We start from the raw sequence: 24,819 nt of genomic DNA, 5'->3' as shown, positions 1-24,819 counted from the left end.
ATTTGATTACAAGCTACATATATCAAGTTGTGATAACACACGTGTTTCATATTGTAGTCTTCCATAACTTGTTTATCGAAGGCTTGCACATAAAATAAAAATTAGCCCAGAAATTATACGTACACTTGCGGAAAAGAAGTATTCAACAAAACTGTTATCAAATGGTTTATTTGTGATAAAAAATAAGAGATGAACTGAGGTTCAGTAATGCAGATTAGCCATTAAGCTGCAGTTGTAATCATATAACTGTTACTGGACTGGACCACATAATGTACCCACATGATACGTCAGGTGTCATCCGTGTCATGTGTGGTCTTGCCATTCAAGACCGGTGAAGGTGTTCAATTCAAATCAGAGGTACGTCATAGAATGGGTTTGGTAGTTGAGGGCTTCAAGCACGGGTAAACAGAGGTACTTCATGGAATGGGTTAGGTAGTTGAGGGCGCCAATCACTGGTAATTAGCGGTACATCAAGGAATGGGTTTAGTAGTTGGAGGTCAATCTTAGGTAACCGGAAGTACATCATAGAATGGGTTTGTAAGTTGAGGGCGTTAATCACAGGTAATCAGAGATACATCATAGAATGGGTTTGGTAGTTGAGGGCATCAATCACAGGTAATCAAAAGTACATCATTGAATGGGTTTGGTTGTTGAGGGCGTCAATCACATGTAATCAGAGGTACATCATTGAATGGGTTTGGTAGTTGAGGGCGTCAATCACATATAATCCGAGGTACATCACAGAATGGGTTTGGTAGTTGAGGGAGTCAATCACGGGTAATCCGAGGTAAATCATATAATGGGTTTGGTAGCTGAGGGCGTCTATCACTGGTAATTAGAGGTACATCAAGGAATGGGTTTGGTAGTTGAGGGGTCAATCTTGGGTAATCAAAGGTACACCATAGAATGGGTTTGGTAGTTTAGGGCATCAATCACAGGTAATCATAGGTACATCATTGAATGGGTTTGGTTGTTGAGGGCGTCAATCTTAGGTAATCAGAGGTACATCATAGAATGGGTCTGGTAGTTGAGGGCGTTCATCACGGGTAATCCGAGGTACATTATAGAATGGGTTTGGTAGTTGAGGGAGTCAATCACAGGTAATCAGAGGTACGTCATAGAATGGGTTTGGTAGTTGAGGGCGTCAATCTTAGGTAATCAGAGGTACATCATAGAATGGGGTTTGGTAGTTGAGGGCGTCAATCTTAGGTAATCAGAGGTACGTCATAGAATGGGTTTGGTAGTTGAGGACGTCAATCTTAGATAATCAGAGGTACATCATTAAATGGGTTTGGTAGTTGAGGGCGTCAATCTTAGGTAATCAGAGGTACAACTTTGAATGGGTTTGGTAGTTAAGGGCGTCAATCACAGGTAATCAGAGGTACATCATAGAGTGGGGTTTGGTAGTTGAGGCGTCAATCTTAGGTAATCAGAGGTACAACATAGAATGGGTTTGGTAGTTAAGGGCGTGAATCTTAGGTAATCAGAGGTACAACATAGAATGGGTTTGGTAGTTGAGGGCGTCAATCTTAGGTAATCAGAGGTACATCATAGAATGGGGTTTGGTAGTTGAAGGCGTCAATCTTAGGTAATCAGAGGTACAACATAGAATGGATTTGGTAGTTGAGGGCGTTAATCACAGGTAATCAGAAGTACATCATTGAATGGGTTTGGTAGTTGAGGGCATTAATCACAGGTAATCAGAGGTACATCATAGAATGGGTTTGGTAGTTGAGGGAGTCAAGCACTGGTAATCAGAGTTATATCATAGAATGGGTTTGGTAGCTGAGGGCGTCAATCTTAGGTAATCAGAAGTACATCATAGAATGGGGTTTGGTAGTTGAGGGTGTCAATCTTAGGTAATCAGAGGTACAACATTGAATGGGTTTGGTAGTTGAGGGCGTCAATCACAGGTAATCAGAGGTACATCATTGAATGGGTTTGGTAGTTGAGGGCATTAATCACAGGTAATCAGAGGTACATCATAGAATGGGTTTGGTAGTTGAGGGAGTCAAGCACTGGTAATCAGAGGTACAACATTGAATGGGTTTGGTAGTTGAGGGCGTCAATCACAGGTAATCAGAGGTACATCATTGAATGGGTTTGGTAGTTGAGGGCATTAATCACAGGTAATCAGAGGTACATCATAGAATGGGTTTGGTAGTTGAGGGAGTCAATCTTAGGTAATCAGAAGTACATCATAGAATGGGGTTTGGTAGTTGAGGGTGTCAATCTTAGGTAATCAGAGGTACAACATTGAATGGGTTTGGTAGTTGAGGGCGTCAATCACATGTAATCAGAGGTATGTCATCGAATGGGTTTGGTAATTGAGGGCGTTAACCACAGGTAATCAGAGTTATATCATAGTTGCAGTCTTAAGTCAAATGATATGTGGGTGATCAAAAGGACACATTCAGACATTGGTCAATGGTTTTGGATCAAACAATGGTCAAATTATACAATCAATGAAGACTTTACTTTCAAACTGTTCTGTTTATTGCAATAATCACTAACAGATGTAACAAACACTTAAACTAACTATATTTCAATGATGTACACACTTCAGTTATTTCAACATCTTTAGTTTTAAAAATGAATTTTGTCTGAAATAAAATATGAAATGTTATCTGGATGACACTTCAGACTGAAATGAAGTGGCTAGTCTTGTGTGTAATATCGAGTGAACAGCGAAAAAACTAACCAAACAATAATTGAAATACACACTACAAAATGATATGCAGATAATAAATAAGTTACAAAAGCATATATAATTAATAATGTTTCTTTATACTAACTAAGTTTTCCATGACATTAATGTAACCTAGCTCATGATAAAATAGTTTGTCAATGTTAAAAATATGACATTTCTAAATTTTAAAACATTCTTATGCACGCAATGACAAAGAAACAAATTCATGACAATAACCATGCATCAAAATCCACATGCTTTTCAAATGTAAAGAGGTGACAAAATGCCACAGCATGGCTTTCATATTGGTAAAAACATGTGCATTGTGATACAAGTTTGTATGAAAAATATTAGTGATGGCATTCATTGGGTTAATAGAATAGTATTATCACTTGTAACCACGCAGACTTGAAGTATAGTGTTATGATTCTAGTGTACATTGTATCATTGTCTTATTATATATTGGTCTCAATTTATAATTTAAAATATTTATAAGCTTAGAATTTTATTGAATTATGTAACTGAGAACAAAAGGAAAAGGTCTCATTTAGCTGCAAATAAAATAATGATGTAATAATAATGCTGTGGTCCTGTCAAGCATTCATGACTTCTTTTTTTTTAACCATAGAAAAGGAATGTATTAAGCAGAGAATGCACTTTTTTTTTAATATTGCAGGTTGGTTTAACATTTATTAACAGAACCACAGTCATCGCATAGCACATGACAAATATGATGTGAATAAACAATAAATTTTATAATTTACATTGCATGGGACCCATAGCACACTGCAATGATTGAGACACTTATGGTAGTAACATTGAAAAAATGACTAGAAATACTAAATTGAGGTAAGTGAATATGTAACTATCCTCGGGGGCGGAGCTACGTCACAGACGTTCCACGTTGCTAAGACGTGCACCACTGTACCATGCATTTCTATGGGCTCTGTGCACGCTGCTGTGGAACGCCGGTCGAGCCGGTGAAAATTCGAGAAAACAATACAAACTCAACGTTGAAGTAATCCCGAACAAACAAATTTATATATGTTACACACGTAGGGCTAATCTTGTTGCACTGTTCAGAGGAGTCTCAACAATCACCCCAAAGTACCGTTTTCTGCGAGTTTTGGGCCTTTGTTTTCACCGCCGCGGTGAAAATGCCCGGATGTCCGCCCCCGAGGATAGGAGCGCATACCCCTTGTCAAAAAAAATAATAATACATTGCTATAGTTACATATTTACCAGGTAGTAGTTTTAATAGAGGATTTCTGAATTTCAATGTCTGAACTTTAGTCACTGCATGAAAAAATGAGTTTTGTATACACAACCATTGAATGAGAAACTAGTTTAATGCTCACTACTGATTAATCACTGAATGAGAAGTAAGGTCTATGTTTTGTATTTACCGGTACTATCACTGAATGAATTTTTAAGTCCCTTTTAATCATTAATTGAAAACATATGTTCACTACTGTTTAATCACTGAATGAGAAACGAGTATTTTGTTCACGACTGTTTAATCACTGAATGAGAAACGAGTATTTTGTTCACTACTGTTTAATCGCTGAAAAAGAAATGAGTTCACTGCTATTCTACTGACAACTTATTGCACTTCAAATTTGGAATTCATGACGTATGACCCTGTATTCATAAATCTCAGCATGCATTGCTGACTGTTGTCACGGATATGTAAAAACGTTCATTATGCCGGTCTGAGAAACCACAAAATGCCTGCATGATTATACATGTAGGTTACAGCTGAATACCAGTCAGATTATATTACCCACAATCCCCTCTGGTTTATATGCTCGTATAAAATAGTTCTGTCACCACACATCCTATAAAACTGGTTAAATTTGATATTGAGGATGAAGTATGACCATGGTAACAAATTTTAATGTTAGCTTTCATGCTACTATTATCAAACTCAGCATCACTTTAACTGCTACTATTATCAAACTCAGCATCACTTTAACTGTCTTTCTTCTCTTCTTGTTCTTTTTGTTTTTTCATGTGTTCTCGTAGCTGTGCTCTTTTTACTGTAATCAGCATCTGACTGGACATTACCACCCACATTACCTAGTGAGTAAACAAAACAGGTTACATCCCATTTGATTATATGTAGATTTGATTATATGTAGATTACCTTCTACTGATTAGTGTGATCACCATGAAATTAAGCAGAGGGTTTTCAAACCGCCTATTCACATAGACTCGCAGTCAGTCAAAATGACTATTTTGAACTGTAGGCAATAATCTGCAATTCAGCCAATGGCGGAGAGAGAAATCTAGGTCAGGGGAAGCCCCATGAGCTCTCATAGATTTTCCTTCACGACACGAACCATGTGATCGAGACAATGAGAGCGACGCCATATTGCCTCATGCTCACCTCTGGTTCTTTTTCTTCCCACCGAGGACTAAGCCAACGCTACAGAAAAGTGGGGTGGTCGGAGGGATCTGGAGTCTATGGTGGGTATGAACTATGTGAATAGGCAGGTTGAAAACCCTCTGCCTAAATTCACTACGTTCAATTACCCACCATAGACTACGGTCAGTCAAAGTGACTATTTTGATAGGTGGCAGGTTACCGAGCGAACTGAAAAATAATAAAGGGTGTCCCAGTCTGGGATAATATTCTCTACTTACGACTACCACTTAGTTAAGACCAATAAAGGATGGCGTCTTGGCGTCTTACCCTGCCAGTGCCGTCCCGATGGGGAGGTTTGGTATGTCTGAGAATTTTGGGGTAACTAGCTTTCAAAAGAAGACCGAACGTTTCTGCATGAGAGCATCGGCCAAAAACAAGACCCAGAAAGACCCAAGGAGCGCTGACGAGAGAAATCTCTCTGCTAAAAACGTGCTGCCGAGACTGATCTATCACCTATGCGCAGGGATCCCTGTGGTCGTCCAGGATGGGTCAGTAACCAAAGTCTGACCTGCTATGATGAGACCAACCCTAAAAAGACCCTCCTCAAAAGATTGGGTATCTCTTAAGTAGTAGTTGATAAAGACGTTTTGCCTCCGAATCCCGGAGGCAAAGCCGGCGCCGTGCAAGGACATAAATGGGCCCCATAGGAGTAAAAACTTCCGGGGGGCACAGCCTCACTGTTGCCGGTACGATCGAACAAACTGCGAGGAAGCCCTCTGATCAGGAGGGGGGGGTCTCGGGACCTCCACTGTCGGGCCTCTCATTCACCGCGGTACTTGAGGCACCGGTAGGCAAGTGGAAGGACTTCCGCTCATGCTAGCACTCCACTCACTCCACATTACTGCATGTGCAACTGCTGCGAACCCGAGTGATGCAATCAGTTTCTGCAATTTGCACATGGCCCAGGCATCGGAACCCCAGTTATATTCTCTAGGCAAAACCCCAAGCCCGCAAACAGTCCAAACACAAATAGCATTTGCTATGTGGGTTCCAAGCTGGTATTTCCTGGTGGCAACTACCGCCCCAATCTTTGGGGCGACAAAACATTTCTAATAACACATTGGTAATCAAAGAAAGCTTAGAAAGAACTCCCATGTGCTGAGAGTATTGGAGACACATTAAATATAATTCGAAATTACTTAGCTGAAAACTAATTATGAAAATTAATATGACCAGATTTGAGTGTAAAACTAATGAGGTCTGCGCAATGTAACAGAAAATCTATGTCTCCAAGTTTAATTGAAATGTGATTAGAACCAAAAAATTATGAATTATTATGCTTATTAGGGAATTAATATGAACAGATTTTTACCCCAAACTAATTAGGTTTGTACATTGTCCTAGAGTATCTTTGTACTAAGTTTCATTGAAATGGAATAATTAGTACCGTGAAAACTCCAAAATTTCGACCCCTCTAAAAATTCGATTGCCTATTTATTTGCCGGGTTTCGGTGTTTTATTTACCTCCAAATTTTCGACTCCACTAAAAATTGCCGACTCATTCTTATTCGAAAATTGCGACCAGTTTTAGTTTTCCCCCAAACGAAAAAAAAAACGATGTGAGCGTTCAAACGGGACCTTCCTCGAAGGCATGAATCCGGGTTTCTGATTGACTGAGAGATTTTTATTTTATTGGTAACGAAAATATATTCTAAATAAACGAAGTTTCAAATAAAAACGAACACAAAAATCTCGGCATGCTGCGTTTCTGAATTGTTGATTATTACTGTACTCAGTAGTGATTATAATAATGTACACAAAATAAATTTGTTGAATGGTTATGAAATACAAATAAAAGTCAACTTAGTTTCATCGTAAGCGAATGATTCCGGTCTCGTATAAACGTTTGATGCTGTAGAATATCCGCCATGTTCTCTTAGGTCAAATAGGTCAAATCGCTAATTAACCAATCAAAAAGCTGGATGATGCCAACGTGTTCAAATTACCATAGCTTATTTAAATATGTTAATGTTATTGAACGCAATGCGGAAAAGATTGATGTTGTAGTACGATATTTTGGCTTGGATTTTGATGCGAAAACGGCATGATTATTTTTAAATAAAAAAATTAGTTGTTTTTAAAAAATAAACTGGTCATCTGAAGAATAATTTAACATTGTTCACAGTGATAACAGCTCATTCTCGAAAGGAAGCTTACCCGCTCACGCTAGTCACGATAAAAATCATACAAGTGTACTCTTGAATAGACAGACGTCAATGACTACGGTAAAACGTACTCTATTTTAGCCGGCAGGATTGATTGAAATGTCTGAAAAATGACGCCAAAATACACCTTAAAAGTCCCATTTTATTTTCTTAAATCCCATTTTATTTTTTAATCCAAGGGCGAATTTACGGCAGAATTTGGTCCCTCAAGTAAGGGACACGTGAGCTTTGATTCTAACCGGATACATTGCACTGGGTCGGGGAGATAGTTTGCTAAACTTCCATGTATCTTTTGTCCAATGGGTACCTGTACATCGAACATTCGCAAGTTTTCCTAGGTAGTGCGAGACAGCTTTGTCTTTTGACCTATTAGTTTTGTGCTGACCTCTTCTCCGCGTCTTGATGTTTTGTTTTGCTTGTCATAATACTCACTGATTGATGACTTTGTTTAGATTTTGAGTTACAACTCGGCCACGACCTTTGCTTTTACCGTGAAACATGAGGAAGTTTACGTCAATTGACGGACATTGCATTTTTTAAAAACTAATGAAGCACACTGTCTATCATCCCCATTTTTTCATTTGCTGATTTCTATTCTGAAAAATTCGACCGTCCGAAAATGCACCTTAATTTTGACTCTAAAAACACGTCACATTTCTAACACCAATTATTTAAAACCGGTCGAAATTTTGGAGTTTTTACGGTACTTTAGATATCAGTGTGAAAGCTTAAAATTGGTTAATTATGCAAATTAGGTAATTAATATGTACAGATTTTAACCCACAATTATTCAGGTCTGTCTATTGTCCTACAGCATCTGTGTACATTCATTGATATGTGATGTATAGTACCTGAGATATCAGTGTGAAAGTTGGTTAATTATGCAAATTAGGTGATTAATATGCACAAATATTTACCGGAAACTAATTGGGTCTGCATAATTCTAGATTCATTGAAATGTGATGATTAGTACTTTAGATATCAGTAGAAAAGCTGAAAATTAATTATGCAAATTAGGTAATTAATATGCACAATTATTTACCCTAAAACTAATCAGGTCTCTGCATAGTCCTAAAGGATCTATGTACCAAGTTTCATTGAAATTCAATGATTAGTACTTGAGATACCCGTGGAAAAGCTGAAAATTAACTAATTATGCAAATTAGGTGATTAATATGCACAAATATTTATCGAAAACAATCAATCTCTGCATAGTCCTTGAGTATGTAATTACCAAGTTTCATTGAAATGTAATGCTAACTACTTATATCAAATGCTGAAAATTAATTAATTATGCAAATTAGGTAATTAATATGTACTGATATTACCATAAAAACTATCAGGTCTGTGCAGTGTCGTATGACATCTATGTACCAAGTTTCATTGAAATGTGATGATTAGTACTTGAGATATCAGTGGAAAAACCGAAAATTGACTAATCATTATGCAAATTAGGTAATTAGTATCCACGGATTATTACCAAAAACTAATCAAAACCTAGCATTAGTTCAGAGCATCTATGTACCAAGTTTCATCAAAATCCAATGAGTGGTTGTTTAGATATCAGTGGAACAGTCATGGAACCACTAAAAAATAGCTAATTATCATGCAAATTAGGTAATTAATATGCACGGATTTTTACCAAAAATTAATCAAATCTGCGCATATGTTCAGAGCATCTATGTACCAAGTTTCATCAAAATCCAATGAGTGGTTCTTTAGATATCAGTGGAACAGTCATAGAACAGCTAAAAATTAGCTAATTATCATGCAAATTAGGTAATTAACGAGCATGGATTTTTACCAAAACCTAATCAAATCTGCGCATTGGCCCAGAGCATCTATGCACCAAGTTTCATCAAAAACCGATGTATGGTTCTTGAGATAACAGTGGAACAGTCGGACACACATACACACATACACACACACATACACACATACACACATACACACATACACACATACAGACACACTAACTGCAAAGACTCCCATTTTGTGCTTCGCACATGGGAGTCAAAAATGAAAAAGACATGCACGAGAGGAACAAATTACAGTTAAGAGCTGACACAAAGAGATCCAACAACGTGGTCAAAATTGCTTCACCCAAGTTTTTTTCTTTCTTGTAAACAATGCACACAAAAAGGCGACATGGGGGTAAAAAATAAGAAAGACTTATCCTACCAGCCACAGTGCCGGCTGCCACGCAGGTGACAGCTAGCCAGACCAGACCATGTTTGTGACATGAAGGAAAATCTATGAGGTCATTAGGCTTCACCTGACCTAGATATCGCTCTCAGTCATTGGCTGAATAGCAGATTAATGCCTACAGTTCAAAATAGTCATTTTGACTGACCATAGTCTATGGTAGGTAATTGAACGTAGTGAATTGAGGCGATTGTAGCAAAGCTGTCTTTTGCTTACGCGTAGCTGAAGTGATGCTGTAGAGAAAAGCTAGATTCTATGCGACAGCTTTACTGTACAAATGTACATGTAGTAACAATTTTTTTGGGTCAAAATGTGACTGTGTTCTCACAGGTAAGACGGTGTAAATTTGGAATTTTGCACATACATGTACATGGAGTCATTGTGAAAATCTAGCCTTTGGAGAGACAAAAATGTACAATTGAAATGTATTAGAAATATACATACCACAATAACTAAACAGTTTGACAGCATTGGCACTGAATAAACCAGAGATATGAATAAACCATTGGAATCAAAATACTGCATTCGGGAAAATAATCTGAAATTAGAGATGGAAGTACTCATTACCAGTGTGTGATCCAGTGATTCAGTGTGTGATCCAGTGATTCAGTGCGAGGTCCAGTGATTCAATGTGTGGTCCAGTGTGTAATTCAGTGATTCAGTATGTGATCCAGTGTGTGATCCAGTGATTCAGTGTGTGATCCAGTGATTCAGTGTGTGATCCAGTGTGGTCCAGTGATTCAGTGTGCGGTACAGTGATTCGGTGTGTGGTCCAGTGATTCGGTGTGTGGTCCAGTGATTCGGTGTGTGGTCCAGTGTGTGATTCAGTCAAATCAGTGTGTGATCCAGTGATTCGATGTGTGATCCAGTGATTCGATGTGTGATCCAGTGATTCGATGTGTGATCCAGTGATTCGATGAGTGATCCAGTGATTCGATGTGTGGTCCAGTGATTCGATGTGTGGTCTAGTCATTCGATGTGTGGTCTAGTGATTCGATGTGTGGACTAGTGATTCAGTGTGCGGTCCAGTGATTCAGTGTGCGGTCCAGTGATTCAGTGTGCGGTACAGTGATTCAGTGTGTGGTCCAGTGAATCAATGTGTGGTCCAGTGATTCAGTGTGTGATCCAGTGATTCGATGTGTGGTCTATTGATTCGATGTGTGGTCCAGTGATTCAGTGTGTGGTCCAGTGATTCAGCTTGTGGTCCAGTGATTCAGCGTGTGGTCCAGTGATTCAATGTGTGGTCCAGTGATTCAGTGTGCGGTCCAGTGATTCAGTGTGCGGTACAGTGATTCAGTGTGCGGTACAGTGATTCAGTGTGCGGTACAGTGATTCAGTGTGCGGTACAGTGATTCAGTGTGTGATTCAAAACACATTGTCGTCCAACATACAATAATCAGTGTGTGGTTCAGTAATTCAGTGTGTGATTCAAAACGTATTGCCCTCCAACATACATTACTCAGTGTGTGGTTCATTGATTCAGTGTGTGATTCAAAACACATTGCCCTCCAACATACATTAATCAGTGTGTGGTTCATTGATTCAGTGTGTGATTCAAAACATATTGCCATCCAACATACATTAATCAGCATGTGGTTCATTGATTCAGTGTGTGCTTCAAAACACATTGCCGTCCAACATAAATTAATCAGTGTGTGGTTCATTGATTCAGTGTGTAATTCAAAACACATTGCCCTCCAACATACATTAATCAGTGTGTGGTTCATTGATTCAGTGTGTGCTTCAAAACATATTGCCCTTCAACATAAATTAATCAGTGTGTGGTTCATTGATTCAGTGTGTGATTCAAAACATATTGCCCTCCAACATACATTAATCAGTGTGTGGTTCATTGATTCAGTGTGGGCTTCAAAACATATTGCCCTCCAACATACATTAATCAGTGTGTGGTTCATTGATTCAGTGTGTAATTCAAAACACATTGCCCCCCAACATACATTACTCAGTGTGTGGTTCATTGATTCAGTGTGTGATTCAAAACATATTGCCCTCCAACATACATTAATCAGTGTGTGGTTCATTGATTCAGTGTGTAATTCAAAACACATTGCCCTCCAACATACATTAATCAGCGTGTGGTCATTGATTCAGTGTGTGCTTCAAAACATATTGCCCTTCAACATAAATTAATCAGTGTGTGGTTCATTAATTCAGTGTGTAATTCAAAACATATTGCCCTCCAACATAAATTAATCAGTGTGTGGTTCATTGATTCAGTGTGTGATTCAAAACATATTGCCATCCAACATACATTAATCAGCATGTGGTTCATTGATTCAGTGTGTGCTTCAAAACACATTGCCGTCCAACATAAATTAATCAGTGTGTGGTTCATTGATTCAGTGTGTAATTCAAAACACATTGCCCTCCAACATACATTAATCAGTGTGTGGTTCATTGATTCAGTGTGTGATTCAAAACATATTGCCCTCCAACATACATTAATCAGTGTGTGGTTCATTGATTCAGTGTGTGCTTCAAAACATATTGCCCTCCAACATAAATGAATCAGTGTGTGGTTCATTGATTCAGTGTGTAATTCAAAACACATTGCCCTCCAACATACATTACTCAGTGTGTGGTTCATTGATTCAGTGTGTGATTCAAAACATATTGCCCTCCAACATACATTAATCAGTGTGTGGTTCATTGATTCAGTGTGTGCTTCAAAACACATTGCCCTCCAACATAAATTAATCAGTGTGTGGTTCATTGATTCAGTGTGTAATTCAAAACACATTGCCCTCCAACATACATTAATCAGCGTGTGGTTCATTGATTCAGTGTGTGATTCAAAACATATTGCCCTCCAACATACATTAATCAGCGTGTGGTTCATTGATTCAGTGTGTGATTCAAAACACATTGCCCTCCAACATACATTACTCAGTGTGTGGTTCAATGATTCAGTGTGTGATTCAAAACATATTGCCATCCAACATACATTAATCAGTGTGTGGTTCATTGATTCAGTGTGTGATTCAAAACATATTGCCATCCAACATACATTAATCAGTGTGTGGTTCATTGATTCAGTGTGTAATTCAAAACACATTGCCCTCCAACATACATTAATCAGCGTGTGGTTCATTGATTCAGTGTGTGATTCAAAACATATTGCCCTCCAACATACATTAATCAGTGTGTGGTTCATTGATTCAGTGTGTGATTCAAAACACATTGCCCTCCAACATACATTACTCAGTGTGTGGTTCAATGATTCAGTGTGTGATTCAAAACACATTGCCCTCCAACATACATTAATCAGTGTGTGGTTCATTTATTCAGTGTGTGATTCAAAACATATTGCCCTCCAACATACATTAATCAGTGTGTGGTTCATTGATTCAGTGTGTGATTCAAAACATATTGCCATCCAACATGCATTAATCAGTGTGTGGTTCAATGATTCAGTGTGTGATTCAAAACATTGCCATCCAACATACATTAATCAGCATGTGGTTCAATGATTCAGTGTGTGATTCAAAACACATTGCCCTCCAACATACATTAATCAGCGTGTGGTTCATTTATTCAGTGTGTAATTCAAAACATATTGCCCTCCAACATACATTAATCAGTGTGTGGTTCAATGATTCAGTGTGTAATTCAAAACATATTGCCCTCCAACATACATTAATCAGCGTGTGGTTCAATGATTCAGTGTGTAATTCAAAACATATTGCCCTCCAACATACATTAATCAGTGTGTGGTCCATTGATTCAGTGTGTAATTCAAAACACATTGCCCTCCAACATACATTAATCAGTGTGTGGTTCAATGATTCAGTGTGTAATTCAAAACATATTGCCCTCCAACATACATTAATCAGCGTGTGGTTCAATGATTCAGTGTGTAATTCAAAACATATTGCCCTCCAACATAGCAGTTCTATTCACGCCCTTGAAATTCAATTGTATACTTCAGTTAATACTCCTTGGATTTTCCTTCAAAACCTGGACTGTACATATTACGCAATAAAGATCATGAGATTAAAATATATATGTATACATACAACACAGATACAAAACAAAATGTTTTGGAACAAAAGGGAGTGCTCATAACTTGTTTCTGGTTTCTGTAAAAATATTGTATAAAAGAGAAAATAAACAAAAAAAAGAATGGTAACAAATCATTTTTTATCCTTATACTTACTTGTAATTCTCAGCACATATTTCATTGACGTTTTCTGAAAAGTAAACAAGTACCACTGAAAAACAGAAAAGTACTAGTCAGTTATTAAATGTGGAATCATTTACATACATTTTCATGTATTAAGGAGGATGCATAAGAAAGTGAATTGGATTAAGTTGTTCATTTGACTCAATGCACTTTAGGTTTCACAGCAGCAAATACAACTTATTTGTCCACTTTTAATAAGCACTAGATGAATATACAATGTTGCTATTTTAATGTGAATTAATTCAGTTCAATCCCATACTTATTTCAATGTGTCCCAGAAATATGCAATTCACAACGTTGTCATTTTTGTAGTAAAGCTGTTTCAACATGATAGTTTTAAAATACCAGAGTATATTGTGTGTATATATATATATATATATATACATACATACATACATACATACATACATACATACATATACAGGCATTTATAATGATTTGAAAATGGGTGCCAATGGTCAAATGAAGTGTGCCCTCTTCACTTGGGTGTTTGAAAAAGGCAATGTTATCTTTCAACCAACAGGAATTGCATGTACACCTGGTATGACAACTTTGAGTACCTTGCTAGTGAGGCCAGAGGTCGGGCCCACTTTAGTATGTCGTATTGGTAATTTACATGTATGCATTTATTTATTGTCAGCAATTTACATGTGTTTCAATAGAGCAGTGTTTTACAGCAGTAAATCTATATTAAGATATTTCCTTCACAGTTTCTGAGGTTTAATGTCAAATTTGAAATTTATACTCACACAAGATAAAGAAGTAAACAGCCTGCACAGTACTGTGTTTTCTGGTTGTTATGGTAGTAATAAGGCACAACACATGGAAGACTATCAATCCAATCATGAATGGTTCAGACCAATCAATCTGTATATGAACAATACATATAATTATAGACATGATGGAGGAAAGATGTGTGAGAAGTAAACTTAATTTTGGTTTAAACATGAACTATTTTTTAAGAAATGTTACATTCAATTCAGCATTGTTATTGGCTAGAGAAAACCGTTGGTAATGCTCATTACCTATGAGTCTCTAAGTCTATCCTTCAATACCAGGAGATTTATTCTACAAAATAAAGCATTCAAAATGGTTCAAGCTAATCATTTGCAGGAATATACTTTAAATATAACATTTTGTACAAATACGTGTTCTCCCCAGGCCAAAATAGCGTTGCGGCCGCGGCGCTATTGGATTTGCCCGCGACACTACGCGTTTCCTCCGTGATGCTATTATTTATCCCGTGATCTGATTTCTTCAGTCTCTCACAGACTGTATGTTTCCTGGCTAACTAGTTAATCTACAAATGCATTGTATTAACGCCAATTTCCAGGGATAATCACTATTTCTCTTGGTTGGATTTCGTTTTAAAAAACAAAGCAGTTCTATAAAGACAAAGCCGTAAGCCGTAAGTGTCAAATGCTCTTTGCCAAACATATATTCATATGCAAATGATACAATCACACTTGGGGTCAAAAGCCACAATGTTTCCAGTGTGTACGAAATGCATTTTCATTATTATTTTTAGAAATGCAATTGTACTATTATTCTAGGTTTGGATTTTTGTCAGTATTTTTGATATTGTATTTGTTTTTTGAGATCAAAATGTGAAAAAATATATATTTATGATGTAAAAAATTTTGACCTCCTGATTAATAGTATCATCATTGCCATTTGTATGAAATGTTTAAATTGTAAAACAATTTTTATTCTAGTAGGAAAATTGCTGTTATTGTTCAAAAGCAGACATTTTATACAAGCATTATTTATCTGCTAAGGAGTTGTCCAAGTTGTTATCAACTGCCACATGAAATTTATAAAATGTTTATGCATAATTGAAATTCAGCATAACATGCAAGTCAGGTGATATCATTTGCATGCAAGAAAAGATTTGATTTATTTTGTCTCTTCATACCCAAGGGGTCAGTAGAAAGTATAACAGTTGTTGGGAAGACCACCAACTCAAAATCCCTTGTTAAAAGTTTTAAAATAACTTAGTTTTATTGTGATTTGGCACAGTGTTCTCCCCAGGATGTAAACAGGGTGGCGGTGTCGCCACAGTGCTTCGATTTGCCGCCACACCGGTCTGACACCGCCACAGTGATTAGCAAGACCGCCATAGTGCTTTTTTCATTGGGGATCTCGTCACGCTGGTCAGCCCGACTGGCACTCAAAATTAGCGACCACCACGGAAACGCTTCTGACCAGGATTATTGTCATATTGTTATTATACTTGCGTACCGACCGACAAGCATCCTGCCAGTCGTGAAAATAATTAGTAAACAATAGACATAGTCGTGCGATGTGGTAGTGGCTTTAAACAATACAAGTCAATTTTGTAAAATTAGCACCTCTTTCTTTGTAAGTAAGTAAATATTTTCTGACGATAGACGCTTTAGATTGAAAGCTAAAATTCTTTCAAAATCAATTCCACCCCGATGTAACATTGGCAAAGCGGAGTTCACGATCAGTTTACGCTACTCAAGAAAAAACGTGATTGGGTAAAATACATTTGAACTGTTATCATCGTGAATCATGTAAAAACTCTTCTTTCAGGACTTCTTTTACATTTTAAATATTGCTAATCACCGCTTTCGAAAACCATCATGTAGTTTTCATCTGAAATCCATACCAACACATCGTGCTACGACATCGCTTTACTTCCGCAATGTAATTTTTATGATCATGATCATTCGGAAAACTTCGGGTTCTACCGGCATTACCATGCGGCATTCTGATTGGTTAATGGCGTTTTTGACCCACCAGGTCAAAGGACACATGCGGTCAACTAACGCGTGATCAAAAGTAATTTCTCCCGATAAAATTAGTTCAAATTTTACGTTTTTTTCATATAAAAAAAAGAGGACTGGGTAAGAGGAATTATTGGTATAACTGGTGTATAACATCGCGAAGTAAGTTATGTCACGTCGTAACTTTGATGATCGTTTGGAAGTGTTATTTGTTCGTTCATTTACTGTAAATGTAAACGTTGTAGAAGCTTATGGTCGGAATAGTAACCAGCAATCCGCCAAATAATTACGTGGTCAATTTTTTGAAGGAGAATTTTGTAGTAAATAAGATCATGAAAGTCGTGAACATAATCCTGGCTGAAACGTTTCAGATGCGTTTCATTCATTCAACCTTTTTTATTAGTCTGCAGCATTTGCATTTCGAGAATGTTTCATTTTTAAATTCAAACTCTTCTAAATTGTGAAACGTAATTATCTGACTGCAAAAAAAAATATTTGCACTGTGACGGTGCTCATTAATATTACAAAAGTGCCCAAAATAAAAGTGTTTATAACACTGTGAAGCAAATAAATATCTGCCACTTTGTTTTTGAAAATATATGTTGTTCATTGTGTGGGTGTAAATGTGCTTTGGTCAATTTCTATTATTATTTAAATGATATGCAAAATATTTGCAAATTATGCCGCCACAGTGGTTTAAATTCCTGGGGAGAACACTGTGGCATTTCAGTAGACATACACTGAAGTCAAGACAGTTCCTGACCTTTCATTTCATTGGCCCTTACTTTGCTTGTAGTTGTATAGAGAATGTTTCTAAGCTCATGTTGTTAGAATTATTATTCAATACACATTATTGTCAATATTATGTTCATAGTGCTCATAGGTAAAATAAACTTGTACATGTAATAATATGATGTTATTGTGGGGATACCGCAAAGTATATACGAAGATAGTACGGTGGACGTATCAACTAATTCGTACTGGTAATGGAGGTTTATGCAACTAATGTACTGTCTGAGTATATATACATGTACGTTGGAGTACCCTAGTAATAATATTATTATTATTATTATTATTATACATCTTTGTGAACGAACTGCTTGATATAGCAATCCCACAGATGAGCAAAATGATGTGAATTATTAGAACTTCGGCTATGAACTTATTTTTCAAAAATGTCCACCATATTGAAAATACAGTTGTTTGTTCCATATTTGGAATGTGCATTTCCTGACATAGTAGGATGTAAATATGATGTCTAATACCACAAGATTACAGCATGACGATATAGTGATGGATGTATAATAATAGTTCATTAAATGAAGTTATTTTTTGGAAAATTGTAAATCTCAGTTTCTAGACATAAACTGACTGATAAATTTAGTAAGCCATTTGTGAAAATAGACACCCATTGAATGACGATTCACACTTTAATTAAAATCAATGACAACCACTCCTTTACTGAAGGCATCTGGTGTATGTACACTTTTATTTTTGGTAGATGTATGAATTTCTAAGTGATTTGTGATGAAATCGATCAATCAGTAATCTGATATAAAAAAAAATGACGCACATCAATGTCCCATCACTCTATGAATCAAGTTGGAACAAAATCCATCTATACACTACCAAAATCTGGTTCCTAATTGGAAAAAATGCTGGATTTTGATGAATTTTTAACATCAAGCTTGCCACCATTTAGCCATCTTGAAATTGATGGTCAAACAAATACAATGTGACGTGAATGATGTAATATGTACAAGTACCTATATAGAACAAAGAAAAAAACTGTTTGATGAGTGTGCAATAAATATTTACACAATGGATGTGAATTCCATATTTAAAAAGAATAAGGAGAATAATATAGCTTTAGCAAAATACTTAAAGAGCACAATTTTTAAAACCACAGAAAGTAATTAATTTATTTTTTCTTTTATTTTACTAACATTTTATTTTTATCTCTTATGTATTGTATGTTTTTATTTTCATTGTATTTATGTTCCTTACCATACAAAAACCCTCTGAAGGTTTTTAGTAGTGTAATAAAGTTATAATAATATAAAGTTTGACTGTGATTGATCAAGGCATGTCAGAGATATGGGTTCCAGAACAATATTTAAAAAACAAAATGATGTGCATTAAAGTCTTATTATCCTATATGTATGTACCAAATCCATACACAAATCAAATTCAGCTCCAGAATGGTCGAAATTGTTTGATTGTCATGAATTTTAAGCATAATAATTGCAGCCATTAGACCATCTTGAATCAGATCCTGAAACAAATGGATGTTCATATACATCTCAAGATGTATGATTTACATGGGTGAAGTTTGAATGCAATCATCCCAGGCATGTGCAAGATAGAGGTGGGTACACATGCACCAACGGACACACAGATCTCGATCAGTCAGTAACAAGAGAAACTAAGTCGCCATAGGTGACCTAAATAAAATTTGTCTGGTGATACATCTACCTGCTAACTCTACCCTCAATTCATCACTTTTTACATTAGCATTTCATAATCTGCCGTCTTTAATTGTTGTTATGAAATTTAACTCGGCTGCTAAATTTTCTAGTTGGAGACCAGAAATTCAAACTTGCCAATGGCCACAAAAGGGAAAAAAAGGGAATGTTCGTTTTGCCCAAAAATAACAAAATGCATGAACATTAGCATTAAAATTCGTAAAAATGTTGCACATAAATCTGGAAACATGATGGAGTTAGATTAGATTAGATTATTGTACATTTGCATGGGCAAGAATACTGCAATAGATGCTGATGAGGAAATTGCGCCATCAGTCGTCGATGTCTGCAATTTCTTTCACGCACAAAACAACGCACAAAATATGGTGTCTTTACAAGAATTGTTGGAAATCTACGGTGACATAACTGAGAAAGAGCCCAAAAAACACAGAAAAACTGACAAGTTCTTACAAGTTATTCCTCAGTATTGACCGTCACAAAGGTCTCGCTTGGCCACGTTGCATATAATCCATAACAACAAAACGAGATTACGCAGATTTGCTTGTAAATTACTGCTTGTCGCAGAGAAACATTTCATTTTTATGATATCGTTGGGTATTCCTAAGTTATTAAAGCACTTTGGTCTGTGGATTAACGAAAAATAATACTCACTGCGCTCAGAAATGGCAAAATTCCGTCGATCTCACCTACACGCACGGCATCAGCTGGAGTCGCCATTTTATTTCCGGTTTGGGGACGCATGGGATTTGTCTACATAGGAAGCTAATTAGGTTTCTTAACGGTAGCTCTGATTGGTCCATAATATAAAATGTATTTAAATATTTCGCGAAACAATTTGAATTGCAAAACCATTTTCCAGCCCAGGACGTGATGTTTATCCGATGAATAATACTTTTTTTGTTTTGAAAATTTGTTGAAATTTATTTTTAATTATCACCTGACGTGAATGAACTGTGTAAGAGCATGCTTGCATATTGCGCGGTAACCAATCATAAATAGCGATACAAGTCATCGTGAAATAAACATTGTTATGGTGCGGAGACTGACTCTTTCTGCTGTATTTTTTAGTCTGCAACCGATCTCGGACATCGTGTGGGACACTTTGCCATATAATTAACTGCTTCAAGGAACGTATAGCAAAGCCGAATCTGTCGCTTCTTTGACAGTGAAGAAATATCACTAGTTTTAAACGGAAACTTTGTGTCAAGTGCACATGTTCTGAGCTGCACACCACCACCATGGCAAGGGTAAGGTCTCATTCATTGCTTTCACTGGTAATAATACTCTTCCAAATATATACTCTGGACGCACTTCTTACAATCGTCAACTCATGTACGTCGGGGTTTGCATACTGTTCAACGGTCGGTGGCTATGTAGATATGTGTGCCCTTACGACGGCAGTTGCAATGATGTTCGTCCGGAACATAACACTATTTTACTGTGGTAAAAGTAAGACTATATAATTACAATGTAACTAGTGTCTTGCCAATATCTAGTTTTCGGGGATCTATAACTGGGTATAAACTCATCCTTCCTTGCATTCTGTTCTGTTTAAATACGTTCGACAAAAAAAATAAAAAAAAAAAAAACCGGTTCTGTTACTTTGCTGTAAATTAATTAAGCTTTGTTGTATGATATTTATGTTATAATTCATAGTAACAGAAAATATTAACTATTATATAATATATAACTATTATATATAAACACAATATTTATTATTCTGATCATATGGACTAATAAATATTCACAGAAAAAAAATAATTATTTGCACTAAAGCAAGTGTATGTCTATTGATTATTTATTTATTTATTTATTTATTTATTTATTTATTTATTTATTTATTTATTTATTTATTTATTTATTTATTTATTTATTTATTTATTCTTATATTATTTATAACTTCAAATAACTGTTTCAAATGCATTATATTGAAGAAGTTACATGTAATATTTGTACTATTCAAAATATTCAATTGTTTTTGTTAGATATTGTTACAATATTATATTAAATTGTTGGTATTGTGTTGAATCATTCTAATTATTGTGTAAAGTATTGAAGTCATCATTTGTTTTTAAGTTGTTATTTCTTGCTATAACTTTGCCAACTTTCAAGAATATATGGATGGCACAACTACCAGTGTTCAAAGATTTAGTCTTGTAGATAAGCTGGTGGATATTTATATTTTAGTGGTACACATTGACTGGCAAAGGGGCCCAGATGAAATTTGATCCATCGCAAAACAATGTTTCTTATGTTTTTATAAATCGTCACTCTCGTTCATCATATTATGTACATCCAATAATAATAATACAGTTTTATATTAATACAAATTCTGTTTTGGCTCAAAGTAATAAGGTAAAAACCAGAACGTTAAAATAACATAAGATTAGGCAGTTTAAATTAATGCAGTGTGTGTTTTTAAAAACACACTTTCAGATACTGTGTCACATGTCTAATTAGTTTAGGATTGTTAGTATTTATAATGATAATAAACTTGTTGATATTGTTTTCAGACTGGAAAGTGGGGATTTCCTTGGTAAATTCAGTGTACATAGTATCCCTTTCATCAGTGTAATAGCTATAGTCTGTTATTAAATGAACTTGGTCTTTAATACTGTCACTCCTACACTTATCACAAATCCTGTTCTCTAATGAGATTTTAGGTCTTTTATGTCTGCCTACTTCTATTTTGAGTTTGTGACAACTAAGTCTCAATTGAGACAATAATTTAATATCTTGTCTATTATTTAACAGTTGTAGGTATTTAGCTTGACTAATACAGTGTTTGATCTAGGCTGCGCCATTGCGCAATTTGCGCAAAAAAATCAAAGTTGACGCGTTATTCATAACACTGTGCGCCAGTTTGGGCGCAACATTTTTTTCCTGCCAATTTAATGAAACAATTACGTAGTTGCGTTGTTTTTACCGTAAAGAGGCTGATTGACCTTAACGACCCATTACTTACTTCGTGGCGAAATCTTTTGCGACAATAATGTCGCAAATTTCACCACGTGACCACTTCAAGTGGACCGTGTGCAATTAAACAGCATGGCGAATAAAAGCCAGTGGTTGATGAATGAGGTCATCTTCGGGCATCAGTTCGTTCTATGAAAGATAATGATACCGCAGAAACAGTTTCTGAGACTTCTGAACGTTTGGAGGGCCGGATAAATATGAGATAACAGATACAACGGTAACTAGCAGTGATACTAGTTCCGATGTTAATCGGCGGCACCCACAGGTACGTAAACACAATCATAACACTGTTACGGTATTCATCGTTTTCAATGCTAATGTTATTTTAATAAATTACCCTTTTACTTTGAAAATTATGACCAGCAAAAGAGCCTACTTAGTACTATACCATGTATTATCAAATCAAAGTGAAGTTGCGAAGTGTTTTGTAGGTCAACATTACATTTCACGTGAAACCAAAATATAAGACTATTTTTTGAAATAATAATTATCTTTATTGTGTTAATAAAGATAAACAAACAATTAAGATGAGAATAAAAATACACACAGGAAAATAAAAACTGACAAGCAAATATAAGTAGGGAAAAAAATAAATTGGGTTGTTTTTCATATTTGTGTTGGTGAATGTTTGGATTACTAATGCATGTACATGACCTTATCTTGAGATAGCTGACTATAATGTTTTCAGTTTTTCTTCTCTAGTTTTGAAACAGTTTTCTATGTATTATTGCATACACACACTAAGCTTCAGAATGCTTTAGTTGGCTATCAGAATTAATTTTATGGCGTTTTTTCAAAATATAATTCAAGAACTCTGGGTGATGTTGTGTTGTTTCTTATAAAAAACGCATAGGTCTTAAAAACTACCCAAAAACCTGTAAATTTAAAAAAAATATTTTTATTGATCTATGCAAAATGATTTACAGACATAACAATGGTTACAATATTAGAATTTATCTTGACTCTTCCAACTTTCTTTTTCTTGCAGGAAAGGTGGTTATCCCCAGACTGTGTTAAAATAATGTAGCACCCACTGTCAGTGTCACACCAGAACCCATCCATTACCACCTGTAAAGAATTGACATTTCAATGTTATGTATAATACTGACAAACTGTCAACACTAAGTAAAAAGCAGTGAATTGGTATCCAACAAAGTTTAACCCAGCTGATTTGATTTCTATACCCAAAAAGTGAAATTATAAGTATTCCATAGTGAAATATATTATTTTCTCATGCATTTTGTTGCAACATTTGTTTTTGAAGTGTCTTCCCAAATTGTGTTTTGTTGCAATTTATGATAAATAAAAAAATAACTGAAATACTTGCTTACATGTAGTCTTTTCTAGCAAGCACTGGAGCTTCTGCAGCTTCCGTTTGTCAATGTTCCATTAATTGTCCCAGTAGGTAGATGTATGTGGTCATGAAGAAGGTATTAGTAAAGGGCACTGTTCAGTACTATAAAACTTGTTTATAGGACAACAAGTGAGTGTTCAATATAATGTTGCCCAATAAAAATAAAAATATCATTTTTTATGCATTCAGGCTTTTAAATGCTGGAAAATTCTTCAGACCTGTCACTAGATTGCTATATTTCACTTATGCTCCAGACAATCCTGACAACCAGTAAACTGGTTGATTTGTGCCAAGTGAACACTTCAGGGTTATGAGCACGCCATTGCTATGCCAACTTCTGGGCCCCCAGTAATTTTTCATGGCCCTTGTTCTCATACAAGAGGGGCCCCAATGGCCCCACTTAATGAATTCCTAGATCAATCACTGCTAATATCACTTTTAAGTAGACTATAAGATCTGAGTTTGGCATCTGGTCTCTTGATATTATTAATCCACATGTTAGTATAATGGTTTTTAGTTTTCTGGTAGAGTACATTGCTAGAAACAGTCGGGAGATCAATATGATGCAGGTCTTTAATTTTGTTAATGTCTTCCAACCATGATCCTTTATAGCAGTTATTTTCAAGTTTTTTAACTGCATGGAAAGTAAAATTAATTGAACCATTGTTTTTAATGTTTTGGTAGTACATGACAGTTTGAATTTGAATCTTTGAAATTAAAGGTAGCCTGTCAGTTTCAAGCCTATTGTACTACTTCTGTTATTAATATTCAAAAATTGTAAGGTGAAATTTTTCAGTAACACTGTATATTAGAATGTATATTAGAATTTATAGTGTGTAAAAACCTGAAGGTATGTGTCTATCAGTATGGGAGTGCAATGATCACAGAGCATACTTGGCCTTCTTGTGGTAACATCGTTTTTCCCACTTTTAGTAACAATGATTTAATAAAAGCCCAAAAGGGAAACAAAAAATGTTTCGCTAGTGCAATATGTGCATTGAATATTAACAAAGAAAAAAAGTGTGTGATTGTTACATCAATAACCTGGATCATGTAATTTTCCAGTTGGGCTGGTAAAAATTAAAACTTACATGGCATGTGGTCTGGTAAAATTTTGTCATTGTCTGCCTTATTTGAAAAATTTTACCAATGTCATTTTATTAAATAATATTACATGTATTATACTTCCGTCACACATAATTTTGAGGTATTTTACATGGTTTTTTCATCCTACCATAAAAGGAAATGTGAATTCCAAAAATGGAATAATTACGCATGTAAGCATCCTCCTGTAATAAAAACAAACATTGCTGCCATCAGGGTTAGGGTGACCGGACTCCACACAAAGAAGTGCGCTGATTCTCTTCTAAGCTTCTTGGTTTTCGACATTCTTATGTCGTATCCTTGGAAAGAAAAGATGTATAATAATATATAATAAGCACTCAGACAGTACACTGCGCATCGATCTCTGCTGCGCATCAGTCGATACTTCCACTGTACTGTCTTTGTGCATACTTTGAGGTATCCTCATAATAACCTCATACTATTGGATAAATTCAAAT

At 35.9% G+C, this 24,819-nt stretch overlaps 1 protein-coding gene and 1 long non-coding RNA gene across 2 annotated transcripts; one reads left to right on the top strand and one right to left on the bottom strand.

Moving 5' to 3' along the window:
- Nucleotides 1-2,473: 2,473 nt before the first annotated feature.
- Nucleotides 2,474-19,688, bottom strand: LOC144349980 (transmembrane protein 18-like). Its single transcript, XM_085507804.1, has 5 exons — nt 19,579-19,688; nt 14,441-14,558; nt 13,665-13,719; nt 9,932-10,025; nt 2,474-4,768 (listed from the first exon to the last, which is right to left on the bottom strand). Exons 1-5 carry the CDS (start codon nt 19,666-19,668, stop codon nt 4,661-4,663), a joined length of 465 nt encoding a protein of 154 aa, XP_085363930.1. The 5' UTR covers nt 19,669-19,688; the 3' UTR covers nt 2,474-4,660.
- A 2,382-nt stretch (nt 19,689-22,070) lies between these two features.
- LOC146734380 (uncharacterized) lies at nt 22,071-23,230 on the top strand. Its single transcript, XR_014931477.1, has 2 exons — nt 22,071-22,168; nt 22,892-23,230. It is a non-coding gene; the product is annotated as an uncharacterized LOC146734380 (long non-coding RNA).
- Nucleotides 23,231-24,819: the final 1,589 nt, after the last annotated feature.

This window comes from Saccoglossus kowalevskii, chromosome 14 (assembly GCF_978046115.1).
Source record: "Saccoglossus kowalevskii chromosome 14, keSacKowa6.1, whole genome shotgun sequence".
In the NCBI taxonomy this organism is placed as follows: domain Eukaryota; kingdom Metazoa; phylum Hemichordata; class Enteropneusta; family Harrimaniidae; genus Saccoglossus; species Saccoglossus kowalevskii.
The sequence above is the reverse complement of the archived record's forward strand: the minus strand, read 5'-3'. Positions and strand labels throughout refer to the sequence as shown.

Coding starts and splice junctions, on each gene's coding strand:
- LOC144349980 (XM_085507804.1), bottom strand. CDS start 19,668: ATGCGTCCCCAAACCGGAAATAAAATGGCGACTCCAGCTGATGCCGTG. Junction 13,720..14,440: donor TGTTTACTTCTTTATCTTGT/GTGAGTATAAAT, acceptor TCTGTTTTTCAG/TGGTACTTGTTTACTTTTCA. Junction 10,026..13,664: donor ATATGTGCTGAGAATTACAA/GTAAGTATAAGG, acceptor CTCTAATTTCAG/ATTATTTTCCCGAATGCAGT.